General features: G+C 29.8%; 1 protein-coding gene across 1 annotated transcript in view; it reads right to left on the bottom strand.

The window, feature by feature from the left end:
* The window catches only part of LOC129975630 (uncharacterized), a 73,669-nt gene that overhangs the window by 20,928 nt on the left and 33,240 nt on the right, over positions 1-19,501 (bottom strand). The window contains exons 2-5 of the mRNA XM_056088714.1: positions 7,675-7,783; positions 6,253-6,329; positions 5,620-5,754; positions 5,393-5,461 (exon numbers count right to left, since the gene is read on the bottom strand). Coding sequence (XP_055944689.1) covers positions 5,393-5,461; positions 5,620-5,754; positions 6,253-6,329; positions 7,675-7,783 — 390 coding nt within the window. The remainder of the gene's footprint in view (positions 1-5,392; positions 5,462-5,619; positions 5,755-6,252; positions 6,330-7,674; positions 7,784-19,501) is intronic.

The raw sequence follows: 19,501 nt of genomic DNA, 5'->3' as shown, positions 1-19,501 counted from the left end.
AATATCGAGGAAATAAACTAAGCAATTTTGCTATTTTAATAGTAGGAAGTAATACAGAGAAGAAAACAGGAATGATCTAAACTGAAAGACAAAAAAATTTCCATTTACTCTTGTAGTTCTGTTTGTTCATGCTTCATACAGGTAGATAGTGCATTTGTGAACAATCCATATTCAATGTGAAAACGTTTTACAAAACAATCATTATGTAATAAAACTGTCTGCATTTTGAGCTCATTTTATCTTGCATATCAGAAATGTGGATTAAATATGAAAAGCACTATTGACAGTTATCATTATGTAATAAAACTGTCTGCATTTTGAGCTCATTTTATCTTGCATATCAGAAATGTGGATTAAATATGAAAAGCACTATTGAAAAAAAAGAAGAAGAAAATAAAACGATTAATGTGGTAAGCAAGAAAGTTGTAAGTGGGGGTAAATAAAATAATTTATTTTTAAGTACTGTATTTTTTTTATTGTTGCCATATACATAAGATGTTATATCTAGAATTTGTCATGAATTCAAAATATGTTTTTCTTTTACAATTGTGTCATGTTGCTTAACACAAATCTTATCATCAATGACAATTTTAACTCCTCTTACCTCTCAGTATATAAAAAATTCTGCATAGTTAAATTACAAAAATTACATTAAATTTAATATGATCACCTTTGGAGATTAACCGGCTTGCCAATATTATTTGTTATGTCTAATTTCCATCAAAATTTTTATGTATAACTTGAATATTCATGATTCTTCCAAAAGAGTATTTTTAAATATAAACCATGATAATCATTAGAGTTGTATTAGTTTATACAAATGAATGAAAATAAAATGAAATGCAAATAAAAATTAACATTCCTAATGAAGTCAAGTTTCATTATATATTTTAAGAAACAGTTAAAATGGTTTGAATTTCATTGCAACAATGAAAAAATATGAAAAAAAAAAAAAAAAAAATAAATAAATAAATAAATAAATTTTAGAATGATGTAAAAATTAGCTCTATAGAATACCATTTTAGGATGGAGTGTAGATCTGCAATGCTACTAAAAGTAAATATCTGCAAGCTTTTATAGGAAATAATGGCAATGTTGCAAAGGATGCATTGAATATACAGAAACATCCACACTTTCAATATATGGTATTAACTTACTTCTTGCAAATAAACCCTTTTCTTTCTACCCCCTTTTTTTTTTTATTAATATGAACTAAGTGTCAAGGTGAAATAAATATGAGTGGAAGGTACTTGACAGAGGTAAAAACAAAAATTAATTAGGAGATAATTTTGCTTAATTTTTAATTAACCTAAAACTTTAATTGAAATTTCAAATAAATCTTAAAAGTTTATATAGCAATCCTTCAAAGTATACAGGGTGTAGCCAAATTCGACTGATAAATTCTGAGGTGTGATAGTAGACATCAAGAGGATAAAGAATCAGCATACAACAGCGGTTCTTGACCTATGGGTCGCGAAGCATATTTCTTGGGTCGCGCTGAGTCAAACCAAAAAAGTTAGTAATACACCAAATTTCAGACATTTTAGAAATGACGACTTGAATAAATATCAACAATCGAAAATGAATGTGATTAACAAGATCAAAAAATATCAGCTGATTAAAAAAGCGAGAGCAAAAAAAGTACGTGTGATGATAATAACGGTGAGAACTAAATGGAACAAAGCTGGCGAGGGCGTACAAGAAAAGCGCTCCAAATATTTGAATGCCATTTAATTTTGATGTAAGTGATTTGCATGAGGAATTTGTTAATATTAATCAATTTCAAGAAGAATTAATAGAAATACAAAGTGCTTTCTGGTTAAAATTAAAAACCGAAAAGCCAATAATTGTTAAAGAAGCCCTAAAAGTATTATTGCCCTTTGCAACAACATATATGTGTGAGGCTGGTTTTTCGGCTCTGTGTGCAATCAAAAACAATTACTGGAACAAGTTAAATCCTGAAATAGATATAAGGTGCTACTTGACAAGCATTCAACCGAGGTTTGAAGATCTTTGAAAATGTATTCAAGTACAAGGTTCTCATTAAAACTGTATGACTTGCATTTAAAATTTAAAAAACTTAACATATGCATTGATCTTTCTTTTTTTTAGGAATAAGCTAAAATGTCAATTATTTTCAAAAAGTTATAAATATATTTTAATTTGGTCAATAAAAATTATTAAAAACAGTTGATTATTAATTAAATTTTCCTTGGATCGAAAAGTACTTTTGTTTATCTTTATTATTAAAAAATAAATAAAAAATTTGTAAGTTAAAAAAAATTATCATCGTAGGATTGAAGACTTTTTAAAAATACGATCTAAAATAAAGCAATGAAAAAATTTTGACTTTTTTTGGGTCGCGACATGAACATATTTCTCAAATTTGGGTAGCGGCTTAAAAAGGTTAAGAACCACTGGCATACAACATGGGGTCCCTAATGCTGTTTAGTACGTGAAAATCGCAAAAAATATAGGGAGTCGGGGGACTGTTGGAAACTGTAAAAAATTAATAATAAAATAACGAATCGGGTTTCAACTATGAATTTTTTTTAAGTGAAAGGACGTTCTTAATTCCCCCCCCCATGTAGGTAACATGCAGATTTGATGATTTAGGGGGTCGTAATTTATTGAAAAGGAAAAAGTAGTTTAGAACCCAGATTTGCAAAAATATTGAAACTGGAAGAAAAATAAAAGCTTGAAAATGTAAGAAATTTTATATTCTATAATTTGATATAAACGTGTAGTGTTAGAACTGGGGAGTTTTAAAGATATTCAAACAAAACTAAAATGGGAACCAGAAAACATCGCTGCAACATCAATATCGATGTTCGTAGAGATCGTTGTCAAATTCGGAAGATAAATTCAGAGCAAGGATAATGAGAATTAAGAAGATGACAAATTACCAGAAAACATAGGGTCACAGGTAACGTTTATTCAGTGAAAATCGCAAAAACAGATGTCGAAAAGACAATGAGCCTGGCGAAGAGAATGGCCCTATGAATGCGAGGATTAGGAACAAGGTAATCGAGAAGAAAAAGATGTAAATTTTTCATGCATTCGAGAAAAATAAAAACAGCTAGCAAGTATTCATTAATGAGCATTGCAGAGTCGATAGTCGTTAAACTTCATTCGCAAACAACAAGTTAGATTTTAACTAATGTTCTGGCGTGCAATCGTCGGTGTTCCCTGCAGTAAATCCGGAGGAACGTGTTGGAAGAACACAAGGTACTTTTTCCGTTCATGCGTTCGGGCAGAAGATACGGTCCCCATAGATGACTCAGCCCAGATATTAATATCAAACTTGTGTTGTATGTTCGACGAGATAGTGATTTGGGGATTTTCGAATGACCAAATATTCGCATTGTGCGTGTTGAAGACACCTTATCTCGTAAAGCAGGCTTCATCTGATAACAAAACTCTAGCAGAAAAGTGTGCATCTTTCTATGTGGCATCAAGCATCCAGCGTGCAAACTCCGCCCACTTTGCGATTTTCATTGAAAAACTTTACCTGCGATCCTATGTTTTCTGGTAATCTTTCATCTACTAATGCCTATTATCCATGCTCTGAATTTATCACTCGAATTTGAAACGATCTCTGTGAACATCGATACTGATGTTGCAGCGATGTTTTCTGGTTCCGATTTTAGTTTTGTTTGAATATCTTTAAAACTCCCCAGTTGTCATACTACACGCTTATATCAAATTATAGAATATAAAATTTCTTACATTTTCAAGCTTTTATTTTTCTTCCAGTTTCAATATTTTTGCAAATATGGGTTCTAAACTACTTTTTCTTTTTCAATAATTTACGGCCCCCTGGATCATCAAATCCGCATATCACCAACATAAAAAAAAAAAAAAAAAAAAAAAAACATTTTAAGAATGTGTTTTTTTTTTTTAAACAAATTCCTATTTGAAACACCATTTGTTATTTTTTTATTAAATTTTTACAGTTTCCAACAGTCTTCCGACTCCCTATATTTTGGCGATTTTCACCTATTAAACGGCGTTTGGGACCCATGTTGTATGGTGACTCTTTATCCTCTTGATGCCTAATATCACCCCTCTGAATTTGTCGGTCGAATTCGGCAACATCCTGTATTTATACCAAATTTAGTATATTTTAGTCAAATGATCTGATCACCAGAATGTCAACACACACATTCACCCTTACTGATAGTAAGAGATTTATTAAATTTAACAATGGTGAGATAATGTAGCATATTAATTCCTTATTCCTCCTGCCGACAGAAAAACAGTTCATCATCATGCATATCAATTAATGTCACTTTTTTGAACTAACATGATATAATAAAGGAAACAGAAATTCTTGTTTGCTAAAAATATGAGAACTAAAAACTACACACTTAAAATGAATTATGAGAATTTTAAGACCATAAATTAAAGTAGATTTAAAATTATATTTTCTAAAAAAAGAATATTTTATCTAATTATGAAGTTTTAGCTGTGGATATTTCAGTAAAGTAATAGCATTTTTTTAATACAATAGTATGAAATAAATCTTATTAGAAAAATGAAATGTAAAAGTGCAAACAAATGTTAAAATTGAATATATTAAAATTTTTGCAATGTCTTAATAGTTAACAGGGTGTTTAAATATCATTGTTCATAAAACACATTTTTATTCTTTTTGACATATATTATTATTAGTTAGTTATTTTTCTTGTTCTAATCATTTCTCTAATAGTTCAACATATTAGTATTATATCAGTTTTTAAATGCTTCTAAATATCATTAAAATACATATCATTGATTTGTTTGTAAGTTCAATAGCAAATAAATCATCTATTATATTGAAAAAATAATAATTCTTTTGAATTATTTCAATTAATTACAATAAAGAAGGAATACAAATGTTGCATTATTTTATAGAATATAAAAATTATGTTCACTTCTCCCGCAAAAAAAAAAAAAAAAAAAAAACCGAGTTTGTGTGTGTGGATCTTTTCAAAGCCAAAATGCTATCACTGAAGCTATGTTTTTTTTTTCTTCTTTATTTTTCAAAATTTTTATCTAATTCTTATTGTAACAATTTTTTCTTACATAAAATTTTTGAATCTTGGCATCAGTTTTAATTTTAATAGTTATGCTTGAATCTACAAGTCTACAACTTCACTCTCGATATTCAAAAATTTATTATTCATTCACAATTTAAACTTAATTTTAAAACAATTTACTAAATATATTTTAAATTCAGGAAGGAGTAAGAAATTAACTCACAGTTCTCTTAAAAATATGGGGTGGAATTAAAAAAAAAAGCCCTTAGCATGAAACATTTTGCTATAACAGATTTTATATCTATATTATTAAAACTAAACAATGAGTTGCATACTAATTTTTCAATGATTCAACAAAATTCTATAATTACCAGTTCTACGGAAATATTTCCATAATGCTTGATTTCACCTTTGTTTGGCCAATAAGTTTCACATTTAGTCTGTAAAAGAATTAATTATAAAAACATATTTTACAATCATATTTTTAAAAAATTATTTCAGATCAATACAAAAACATTATGAAAATATTAAATGGCAAATTAGCAATTAAAATTTTTTCATATGTTCAGATTCTACTTTGCTTCAACATAAATCTTACCTTACCAGCTTCCTTTTCATTGCATGCCATAACTATCACTTGAACATCACAAACCCAAATCATTCTCCAAAAATCTATCACAGTATTGGGCAAAGGACCTTGAGCAGCAATATATGCAAGTGCACCACTCGACCCCTATAAAAACAGACAAATATAATTTTAAATTTAATTTCTAACTGAAAAATTTGAATGGTACTAGTTTTTTTTATCAATTAATTAAATATTTCTAAAACAAATCCATTCAAAAATCATTTTATATTCATAAATAAATTATTCTATGATTTAGTGCACAAATAGGAAGTATTACTTATTAATTAGAGTATTCTTCATAAAAGTGATTGTCAAGTAGTCATTGAAGTTTTTGTGGGTGGCTTAAAGGTTGGCACAAATAAGGTTATATTTCACAAAATTTTTTTGTAGAAATTAGTAAATATTCATGTGTTTGTTAGTATAATACAATCTATATGAAAAGATATGCAATAGTATTATCAAAATAAAAGCTTAAAATTGTTATTTTTTATATAATTTAGTAAAGGTTATAAATATAAAATTGCTTATTTAATTAGGGATATTTTTGAGGAATAATAATGGAATAAAAACCGTTCCAAAATATTTTAAATAGTAATATAATACCTTAACATAGCTAGCATTGATATAATCTGATCCTGGCACACCATCATGTTTTGGAAGGATCACTCGAGATTTATCATCTGAAAGAAAATTAAGTTAATTTTAAAATGCTACAAACACAAGTCTTTCTGAATTCTAAAATAAAATATGGGTAATTATTTATAAAAGACACCGAAGAAACAAAAATTGTATTGACTTATTAATTTGAATGTAAAACAATTTAACTTTTAAATATTTTAATCTTTACATCATTTTCACATAAAACATCTAAAAATAAGTTAAGATTTCCTACAAAACTCTATTTATTTATTATTTTTAACAACATATTTATTTGATTATAAATATTAAAAATTATGCTTTATCAACTATCAGGTATCAAAAATCTGTTTATCCAATATGGGGAAGAATGTTTTATATACTGTTTGATAATTTACAACTAAATGGTATCCAAACAACATAATTACAGGATTAATAAGGTAAATATTTCATCATTTAATTATTTGAATCATGCAGTCTAATATTTAAAAACTAAAAGTAGTTTCATCATAATAACTACAAAAAAATCTTATCTCAAAAGTAAATTTGGAGTTGTGCAGCAAACATTTGTTATCTGAAACTGAAAAGAAGTGGGCAATATATTATTTTTGATACACAATCTAATGAGATCAAATGTTGCTGTACTCTTTGCAGTGTCTTGCTGAAATATAACATTGATAAGGTATTATCATGATACTATGATTTATTTGTAAATATTACCACAGATTAATGATGACAATAAAATAGAGTTTACATTGTACATATAAATATCTTCTGAATTCCAAATTTTTATAAATAATTCAAAATTTTTATAATAGTATAATTTTATATTTATCTAATGTGATTTATTTTATGTAAAATATGTAATCAAATGTTCTTTCATTTCTTGATGAAGTTACGCAATCAAATTTTGGATATTTGTGTATTCTCAATGATAAAAATATTTTAATATTTTTGGAACTTTATTATTGATTAAATTGAAGTTTCATTCTATAATAGTGGTGCCATCTGTTAATGAACTTAAGAAACAATAGATCTCAAGATTAAAAAAGAGAAGATAATTAAAATGAAAATTTTTAATGTTATGTGTGTTAATAAAAATATGTTTAAAAAAATTTATTAAATTTATTTACATATTTGCAGTTAATATTAAATGTGAGAAATTTTATTGCTGATTGCTTTTATTTTTTTTGATCAGAAAACAACTTTTATTCTTATTAAAGAAATAAAATACATTAATTTCCTTCATAATATTTCTAAACTTCTGATATGTGGTATATTTATTTATATAATTAAAAATTTTAATTCAAAAAAGTTATTTAAACCTCTTTAAGCTGATTCAGATCAAAAAAGAATTTTGACCATATATGAAAATTTGCAATAACTTACAAGGGACAATGTCTTTATATCGGTTTTTAGGTCTATTTACATCTTTTAGTGCCCACGAACAAGAATATTCAGGATCCTCCCTCAACTGGTCAGTCAATTTTTTCAGTTGCTGTAAAAGAGGGACATTGTCAAAATACATATTATAAATCATAACCATAAAGAAAAATAATAATGAAATAATGCAGCTCACTATAACTTTAAACAAAAGGAATTGGAATGAAAAATAAGAATTTTTTTTTTTTTCTAATTTAAAAGTTAGATGAAATTTCCAATCATTAAAAAAATCATAGTAGCCTAAGAAAATTCTTCCATATGGCTGTCATTTAATTGCATGTCAATTAAAATTGTACATTGATGCTGAATAAAAAGAAAGACTCTTTGTAAAATAAAAATTCTTAAAAGCACAGAAACTGATTATAATTTTAGATTGATGGAAACAATAATTCTTGAATAACTCATTACATACTTGTTTTATTATTTCAAAGAAAAATGGAGAACATAATTTCAAATTAATTCCACTAAAAAATTTAAAATGCACATTTTTTAAAGTGAAATGTTGAAGTTGTCATTATTACAGTTTAACCAGTCACTGTATTTTTGACAGACACTTTCTCTACTTGTTTTAAAACAACCATGCTAAAATGTGTGCAAAATTATAATGATTTAAGTAAATGTATTGTAACAATCTCAATGATGTAGCATCTTTTGGAGACTTATATCAAGTTATTTTTACCCACACAACAGAAGAGAATATCAAAGATGAACAGAAATGATTTCTGCAATATTTTTTAAGGCCAATTTATGGATATTGAGAAGAAATCTACTGAAAAAAATATGACTCAGTTTCAATTTTAACTTTCGTTATTTTGTCCATACCACTCAACAAAGTAAAAAATTAACTGTGAAACAAATTAGTAAGCAAAACTTGGGAACAAGCTAGATTCTGATTCACTTAAGTGTCTACTCTAAACAGCAATGACTTGTTTATTTGTAATACAGTACCAATAGTAACTAATAATAATAATAATAAAAACCTATTTTTTTGGGGTTTTTTTATAGCACTTCTTTACATTGCAATTTTAGAAGTCGATGATCTGGTCAGATAAGAACAGTTTATAAATCACATCCAGTAACTGCATTTTTATTAATTTATGTGTTAAAATTAGTGACGTTCCATAGACCATTCAACATACAGAAGAAGCAAAACCTCAACATAGAAAACGAATGCTACTGGATGCACATTCATTTAACAAGGGTGATTATATTTAGAAACAAAGTCTCAGTTTCGCCCCATTAACTTCCTGGAAAAAAGGGAATTCCTAACAGAACATCAGCGATCTCGATTTTTATAAGCATTGCATTCATTACTTTGCATCCAATTCACAACATGTTTGTTTCAGTAAGTATGCTATCTACGTTATGAATTTGTATATAACTAAGAATAAATATTTCATGATCAGTCAAAATAAGCAAATATTGCAAGACACAATAATAACTCTGCCTGTCCAACTGTCCGAATATAAATTAACACGATAACTAACATCTAAAGTGTAAATATGTGTCAAATTTAGAACAACATCTGGCAGTTGGTTGACCGTTCTTCGGTCTATACTTTCACACACCTGTAAAAGCGATAATTCAAAAATGCACTTACTTCAGAGAAATATGGTATTTAATCCTTGTGACTGTAATTGCAATTTTTATATTTTAAAATTTATTAGAACATGTACATACTACTCAACAAAGTAAAAAATTAACTATGAAATAAATTAGTAAGCAAAACTTGGGAACAAGCTGGATTTACGTCAAATTTTAATTTTTTAATCGGTCGGAGGAAAAAAATCTCCAAATTAGAAATTCGATTTTCAGGTATTTTGTATTAACCGCATATATATATATATTGCCTAATTCTAATATAAATGCTTAAATGGAGCCACCTAGCTATTTGCATTTGCACATGAACATGGAACAAATGAATAGATTTCTTTCCCGCAGAAAATGTTTGTCCAAAATCAAGACAAAATCTTATAAATCTGGTAAAAAGGCCGCATAGCAAATTTCATGTTTGTAACTCCTTTCGTTTTTGACTAATCGTGTTCGCAGACAGATAGATATAATTAAAAAAATATCCATTTTGGATTCAAGGACGCTTGAAACATAAAGATTTATTAAAATCTTCTGATCAAGCATCCAGATCATTACAACACTTTCTTTGTATAGCTTAATGTATGAAATAAAAGGGGCGGAGGGGGGTGAAAGCAAAAAAAAGTTATGATTTTAGTCTTGATCGCTTCATCTGCTATAAAGCGCGCACACACACACACACACACACACACACACACACACACACACACACACACACACACACACACACACACACACACACACACACACACACACACACACACACACACACACACACACACACACACACACACACACACATAACGTTTAAATGTTTAAATGTTAACATGCTTAACTGCTGGGAAAAAAAGCCTGCTATTTAGTTGCACATTTATTAGTGAAAGGGTATTACTGTCCATACAAATGCGTATAGATCTTTTTATTGAGACTTTAATGCCAAATTTATATTATTTCTATCTTAAGTATCTTAAAAAATGAGTAGTTACAACACCAAAGCACTATTAGTAAAAATATACTGTATCAGCAATTCTATGTTAACATAGAAATAATATATATTTGGCATTAAATTCTCAATAAAAAGATCTATACACATTTGCATCGACAGTAATACGCTTTCACAAAGAAATTAAATATATCAAAGTAAGAAAAACGGTCTGCCATTGAGGGCCTCTATTTTGTATCGGAGGCCAGAGCAATCAGCCCTTTTCCGTTCCTTGGACGGGGATGTCATTTGTATGAACAACTGGAGTAATTAGCTCACAATAAAGTGGGCGACGAGTCATTAAACCGATTGCCGCCAACCTTGGAAGATTGAACGACAATAGAATGCTTTCAAAAGAAACTTCTTCACGAACCGCATCCGGTAATAAAAGGGGTTGACCGCACTCACTCGATCATCGGCCGCAGAAGACGAAAGCGAAAAAATTCCTATATCTTAGTTCTTTCTGTTTAACTGGACAGTAGAAAATAGTAAAACATCAGCTCTGAGTAGAATGAACTGATCATCCACAGATTGTTCAGTAACCTGCCCTAATGAATTACCCCATACGTTATTCAGGATCGCGACAACTAAGCTTATTGTTTGTGAAACACTACAAGACAAACAAGCTATAGGGTGGTCGAAAAGGACTATCGGTCTTATTTTCCAGTAATTTGAAAAATAGAAGGGGGGGGGGGGGTGACATTTCCTATTTTCTTTCCAGATGCGATCCAGGATCACGACAACTAAGCTTATTGTTTGTGAAACACTACAAGACAAACAAGCTATAGGGTGGTCGAAAAGGACTATCGGCCTTATTTTCCAGTAATTTGAAAAATGGAAGGGGGACAATTTCCTATTTTTTTTTTCCAGATTTCTTTAAAACAAATAAAAGTACATTCCTAGGTTAGACATGATCTTTCCTTTCTATAATCATTTAGTATAGTTTTAATCCCTTATCCTATTAAATTATCCCATGTGTGATTCAGGATCATGGTAACCAAGTTTTTTTGTTTCCGAAACAAGACAGACTGTAGGGTGATCGAAAAGGGCCACTGACCTCATTTTCCAGTAATTTCAAAATTGCGAGAGAGATAATTTCCCATTTTCCTACCAGATATCTTCTTTAAAACTAGTAAAATAGCACTCTCTGGGTAGAACTGATCTGTTCGTTCTCTAATCATTTAGCAGATAATTTTAATCTTCTGGCCTTGTGAACTACCTCATGTGTGATTCAGGATCATGGTAACAAAATTTACCATTTGTGAAACAATATGACAGACTACAGTATGTTCGAAAAGAGACACCGACCTTATTTTCCAATAATTTGAAAAATGAGAGGGAGAGAACAATTTACTAATTTCCTGCCAGACACCCTCTATTAAAAGAATTTTGTCACTTTCGTGCACCTCTTAGAAATTCTGGCAATAACTGTCCCTTTAGAAAAGTCTTGAATCTCAGTGACTCAAAATAAATTCCCATAACCTAATCTATCCAAATTGCCAAAACATAAACTTTATCAAAGCTGTAAGTAATAAAAAGTAAATAAGGCCTCAAACATACAAGACATAAAAAAATCATTTAAAACACGCCTACATAACAATACTCAATATCCATTCAATTATTAACAACGACAAATACTGGTAACTACGGACATAGATGTATAATTTTTTTTTTTTCTTGTGGGAAGAGAGAAGGAAATCTGAAACAGAATTCTTGACGCGGAAAAGGAGAAAAGCGACTTTCGAACCCTTCAAGGGTTCGAAAGTCGCTTAACTTTCACGATCGAAAAGAAGAAAAATAAATTCTCTGAAGACTTTCTAGCCACCGTTTCGTCAGAGGCGGCAATTGCAGGAATTATTTGACATGATCCGAGCCCAATTCGAAACTTACTCATTGTGGTCAGACATAATTGCAAGCCACTTCATACTCGGAACCAAGCCCACTCTTCAACAGGCGAATAACTAACTACCTGTTAAGGATAGCGAGTGGGTCTTCACAAGATAGAAACCAGTGATTCACAACTCAGACCTTTCTTAAATGAAAAATCCTTCGAATCCGCAGAATTTGGGTACTGAGCAATCCCAATATTCAGAGCAGTGAAGAACTTCTTGCAGATTTTAGAATATTTTTACGTAATAGTTTTTGAAAAAATTAGTTTTATTTAAAATGTGTTATAAAAAATTTGCTTTGTTAGAAAAACTATACTTCAATTCATTTTTTTTTAAAAAAATAATTCATACCTCATTCTTACTTAATTTTGGAATTATAGTAAAATTTTTCAGATAGAAATGAAATCGTGAAACTTTTTTTTTCTCCTTTTCAGCAAAAAAAGTTGCGATTAGAAACTGTTTAAGAAGCACAGATTGATAAGTGCGGAAAATTTAAAAAAAAAAAAAAAAAAAAAAAAAAAAAAAAAAAAAAATTAAGATTATAGTCATTAAAAAATGTAAAACAAACATGAATTATTGCTTCCCAAAATAAGATGGAGTTTGCTCGTATAAAAATTAAATATCACGTTCTAAATAAAAAATAATCAACCTGGTATTCATTATTTCCCAATTCGAAAGTCATTGGAAAGAGAACAAAAGTCAACAAAAACAGTGATTTTAATCTACTCAAATATAAAATACGCTCCCATTCGAGAATAAGAAAATAGATAAATGCGCGAGAATATAATTAATGTGAACGTTTTCACTCATGAAATACATTTTTTTAAATTGGATTTTAACCAGAAAGAGAGGTCTCCCAAAAACTTGCTCGCATACTTCTAATAAATAAAGCGTATTATTAATGGCATGCAATTGGCGGGCACTAGTTACGAAAAGAATGATTAATGAACTATCGTTAACTATTCTTAAGAGCGATTCATTGCTGGAATGCGGTTAATACACAAGAATCAGAAAATCGAATGTGGGCTTCCCCCCCCCTTCCTCCAACCGATTAAAACGAAACTTTTATACAGAATTGTGATCACAAGATCATATATCAAATTTTATATAATTAAGTCTGTGCATTTTTGAGTTATGGTGTTTACATGAACACGAAAGTACAAATCGACAAGCGACCAATCCTTTGACAGAATTAATTCAAAATTTAATAAGAACCTACATTTTAAACGCTACATCTATGTACGAATTTTTATCTAACGAGTTCTTAACGTTTTGTAGCCATCGAGTTCATTAGTACTTCAAAAGATAGACCGACAGATTTCCTCTTAATGGATTTCGATATAAATTTAATAATAGAATTCTACAAATTTGGAGTAGAAATCTTATATCAAATTTTATCTGTCTATTGCAAAACGGTTTTGAGTTATTCTTGCTCACAGACCGACATAATTTTTAAAATAATGTATTTTTCGGATTCGAGGAGCTCTGAAACAGAGATGCTAAAAAGTTCGAATTCATTTTTTTTTTTCATGGCACAAAATTGTTTGATAAAGCGGTTGCATAATATAGTGTATGATAACGGAATGGATAATGAGAATAATTAAACAACTACCTATTTGTACGAAAAACTCGATAAAAAAAAAATCTGAAGTTTCTTCAACATAATATAAAAAGAAATATTATATTATATATATAAATTTAAGTCAATTCCTACTTAGGTCAATAATTTTTTTTTTTTTATTTTAGTTACTTTTTATTAAATAATTACAATTAATATAAATATGTATATACATATGACAGAATTATAATATTAAGTGGCAAAATAGAGCTTGGCGACGGATTTGGCGACCAAACAGAAATTACTGGACAAATTTAATTATTTAATTAATATTTGAAAAAAAAAAACTGTATTAACATCAAGTGTCATCCACTACAAGTTTAAAAAAATGTATTTGAACTTGAGTGGATGAATAGAAAGTATTTTATTAACGATTGAAAATTTGAACAAGATATATAGAGAGAGAGCGTGAGCTATTAGTAGGAATTGAAAAAAAAGAAAGCGTTCATTTAATGCATAAAATGAAAAATGAATCGTGATCATTTGGAAATTGGGATATCGTCTCCATCCCACTTATGGCCAAGATTCAAAATACAAAGATATGTTTCTAACTCTTTTACATTTATTCTGTAGAATTATAAACAGAAATATTGTAAAGAGCATAAAGGAAAAGATTTGAAGTTAATTTCTAATCGCATCTCGAGATACATATTACTCAAATAAAACCAATCAATAGAAAAGAGCAGTTAAACTCAATAAATAAAAAAAAAAAAAAATTAGAAAGAGCAATGGATGATTCGTATCCGAATCATTGGAAAAAATAAAATATATTAACAATTATTTAAAAATAGAAAGTTCAAAGTAAAAAATCACCACAATCATAACCATTATTTAATTTTTAAAAGTAGAAAGCAAAAGAAAATTTTATTGTTTTGAGTGAATAATGAAACTCAAATTAATATGATAAAACACCACTTCTTTTTTTGTACACTTCAACTAGTACAAAAATTGTATACCCAATACCCAGAACGAAGCAATTTTTAATGCCCTAAATCTAGAGTTGAGTAAAACTAAGGAAACAACCATATCCATAATAGGGCGAAAATAATGTTTGATAACTGCAACACGGCGAACATTAATTTAAGAGGAATACGGCGTACAGTGTGAATTCTTAGCAACTCAATATTAAAAATTACAATAGGAAGTCTAATTTTTAGTTTGTTGAAATGGGAGAATATTTTTGATTTCATTTTAAGTTAGCAATTTAAAAAATGTGGAATGTGAAAGGTGTTTGAAAAATTACATTGAAATTATTTTGGAATTTATTGCGATATCTTCATATCGGCTACTAAACTTTTTTTTTTTTTTTTTCACTGCGCGTCCATAAAGAACGTAATTGAAAATGATTGGCTAGCACGACAGACCAGCACTGACGTCAATCAGAAAAAATAGTAAGTTAATCAGTTGGCGATATTTGATACCCTGAATGCCGATGTGAAATGATAAAGAACAAGTTAACGCAGCATAACATAAATACGTTTAAAAGTTTTTTTTGAAAAAAGGGGACGATGAATTAAGAAAATGAAAAAGAAAATCGCAATGAATTATTTTCCGTAAGAATAATCATGAAGCTTTTTGAATACTGAGGGAGCCTTGGTATCTAATCTCTGAAACATACTTTTTACAATCTCGTATACGAAGTACAGAGGAAGTACAGTAATCAAAAAATTCGATTTCGAAATTATGTCGAATCTCCAAGTTTCAGACATGAGACCGAAAAACACATTTCTGAAATTAAGTCTGCCTGTCTTTGAACACGATAATTCAAAACCAATTTGAACTAGATAGCTGAAATTTGGTGTACGATCCCTAATTCTAGTTTGTAGATTTTTATCAAATTTTGGATGATATCCATTCCGAAGAAATCTGACTATCTAGTTATTGAAATAAAACGGAACTTAATAAATACAAAATGTAAAGAACTAAATAGATAAAATTTGGTACAAAGGTTTAGCAACGAAAATGTAGATTTTTATTAAATTCTGAATCAAATTTGCAAACGGTTGACCATCTGTCGACTTCGTATGCATGTAAATGCAATAATTCATATGCATGTAAATTCGACTTCGTATGCATGTAAATGCAATAATTCATATGCATGTAAATTCGACTTCGTATGCATGTAAATGCAATAATTCATATGCATGTAAATTCGACTTCGTATGCATGTAAATGCAATAATTCATATGCATGTAAATTCGACTTCGTATGCATGTAAATGCAATAATTCATATGCATGTAAATTCGACTTCGTATGCATGTAAATGTAATAATTCATAAATAACTGCGCTCGGAATGTGATCTTGTGACAATAAGAGTGATTCCATGTCAAATATTAATTTTAATCGGCTAGAAAATAAACTGCCAAAATACATATAAACACGATCGATTCAGTAAAAATACTAAATTTACGCCAAACTTCTATATTTCGTAGCCATCGGTCGCCAATGCCATGTAAGGCATTCAAGGCTTTACCCAAGGTCAATGCCAGGAGAAGGGAATAAGATATTTATGAGAGAGTATGCAAGAAAGTTTCGAGGAGACCACTTCCGTTAGCTACTTTCAAATGCCAACAAGACAAGAATTTTTACTAAATTTGATTTATGGGGCCGTGGGAATATATTAAAATTAAAGTTTTGTAATGTTATCAGAATTACATTTATTGAGCGAAATAAGACAAAATATAACTCTTCACATGATTAACAGCATTTTTTCAAATGAGATTCGGATTTAGTTAATGGACTACGATTAGATTAAACATCTTGTAAAATGAACTAAATGATGAATTTATCGTGAACTTATCAAATAAACTGAATGGAGGAGATTATTATGAGCACCCACAATGACTCAGATATCTCTTCTATAATTATACAGGTTTCACATCAAAATTTTGTTTCTGAACCAACGGGAGTGGTCTTTCCGAAATTTTCTGGAATAATTATTATATGTATTTTTAACAGCAGGCCATTGGTGAACAGCAGTCACATAAGAGCTTATCAGTGTGGCGATTAATCGATGGGATGCGATTAATATGACGAGCCACTCAAAGCGTAGATTGATAGACGGTCAACCCCTAGACGGATTTGTTCCAAATTTGTCACTTATATGCATTTAAGATGTTAAATCAGTATATTTAATTTTAGCAACCCAACTTTTTTTTTTTTTATAATCATCGGATGAGATTATATTTGGGCAGCCGGATGGTCTTACTTCTTCAGAAAGGATTTCATTCAAAATGTGACAGAAAACTAAGAGTATGGTGTTAAGACCAGATTCCAAATTTCATCCATCTCGCTGAAGCTCTTTAAGTTACCATGTTCACCGGCAGGCAGGTAAACATAATACATTTTTCAAAATACATACATTTTTCAAAAATAATTTTTCCAACTTAGTGAGGTTTGAAACATGGAAGTTTCGTCAAAATCACGAGTTTGAATTTTTGATGAATACAATATTCTCTCTTTGTATGCTTCGAATATGCGAAAGTAAAAAACGTATCCGTTGGAACAGGACCATAAAAAACATTGCAGGATCAATGCAAAAAATCCGTTTGCATCCCGGTATATGTGCCTCCTAAAGCCTTCCAAACAGTATACAGAATTGTTGAGAGAAAATGGCGGTATAATAAAATCCAGCAACAATAACCTGTAAAGCATATCTGCATAGTTCATAAATCTGAGCGCAGAGAGAGAGAAAAAAAAAAAAGATTTTTCGCTTTGACGACTACCATCATTTTCCGATTCGATGACCACAGTAAGCCAATAAATGTAACAAAACGTTCAGGTTACCCAAGAAAGTTACGTTCCTTCTTTAAGTAGGCGCTTATCTCGATATTCTGCAAATTATGACAACCCATACATTGATTTAGAGTTCCTCAAAATCGTAGTTGGCATATGCCATGAACTTCACGAAACACAGGTTTCGGCTGGCTGGCTTCTAAAGAGGACACAGAAAAAACGTCATGCATAATGAAGAAACAACGACTGCAACACCTAAAATGAATATTTCCTCTGCAATTGCAACAATAACTCAAGCATGTTTAAGAATATTTGATAAAGAATGATTATAGCCAAGACGACAGTAGAAAATTTATGGGGGACTTTTTAAAAAACACAGAGGTTCTCTATAGCAAAAAAACCATTTGTATTTTTCAGGACAAGTGTTTGTGTTTCCAGCGAAACGATTTTGTAAATCCAGCCATTCTTTTTTAATGACCTTGCAGTAGTACTAACAGTGATCCGCATCGCTTTCTGTTTTAATCATTACTCTACCCTTTGACAACTGCTTCCTGTATTCGACAATGAGAAAGCAAAAAAACCGAGAAAACAACGAACCGAGCACTTTATCGCACGTCGTACTGACTCTTTTCCCAATACACCGACAAATAAAAGTAGATCTCGCAAGCAGTTTCATTATTAAGAAACATTCTTGTCGATCCCAAGCTGATGCAAGGGGGAAAAAAATATATTTTGGACTTATTCGCAAGAAGAAGAATAAAAACACAGAAGAAGAGACAAAGAAAATAAAAAGCGAGTACATTTAGAATGGAATTATAATTTACTCGCACATTCACGCAATGCAGTTTTTTTAATCAAATAAAAGTGTTTAAATCGTAACAAAGTTAATTCCAAAACAAAATATATCTGAAATGCAAATATACTGGTGAATACATTTACAAAAAAAAATTGATTGTTAGAAATTAAAAGCAGCATTAAGCGACCAGTTGTTTGTCCACGATCTAAATATTTAAAACAATTGGCAAAACAAAAGAACCACTTCGCCTTTACTGAATTGATGTCAACAATTTTTACTGTATATGAAAATTAGGGACATTTAGATATGTCAGCAAAGGTCCCTTGTGGTCAACCCTGACAGGAAAACTCAAAAACATTATTTCACTGTACATTAATAGGTAACCCGGGTCCTTGGTGGCATCAGATACAGTTTAAGCAACTTTTGTGATATTCGTGAATTTGGATTATTGTTAAACCGGCAAAAGCCAAAAACAACGATTCTGGAGCATACTCCGGAGAACACACCTTCACTGTACATTCTCTGTGGAGAAAAACCTAAATGGAGTTCCCTAATCGCAACGACTAAATAAAATAACTAATGAACCGATTTCTTCAATTTTTATTTCATCTGAAAGCTCGTGATCCTTAGATTCAAAATAAGACGTAAACAGAGCCACTACTTCAAGAAATGAACCAATTTTAATAATTTTCATTGCCAAATTATTTCGCTTCTTTGCGATCATAGGCAACCAATTAGAATGCTCTATTATTATACAACCATTATTCAAAATAGTATTTTCTTTGTTTTTATAAACTGGTTCTTACAATTACCGATATTGTTACATTTATACTATTCACATAGTCGCGGAAGGCAACTAGTATTAAAATGCATCTTATTACAGCAAAAATAAAAGTATAATTATCATAATATGAATAAAAAAACTATTCTTTTAAATATATTTTTAAAATAATAGTAGAAATATAATTAACCAATCAGAATGCTCCAAGTGGCGACATTATCGGATTGGCAACGAAAATTGGTCAAATCATTCAAGTTGTTCCAACGATTGAGAGTTGAGACCAACGACTGTTTCAGTTTTATTTTGAAATATTTCTCGAAGAGGTAAAGCGTAACTGACTACTGATGATGTATCTACCGTTCATGAGCATTCATATAAAA

This window comes from Argiope bruennichi, chromosome 7 (genome assembly GCF_947563725.1).
Source record: "Argiope bruennichi chromosome 7, qqArgBrue1.1, whole genome shotgun sequence".
NCBI classification, from domain to species: Eukaryota; Metazoa; Arthropoda; class Arachnida; order Araneae; family Araneidae; genus Argiope; species Argiope bruennichi.
This window is presented reverse-complemented; position numbering and strand designations above follow the sequence as displayed.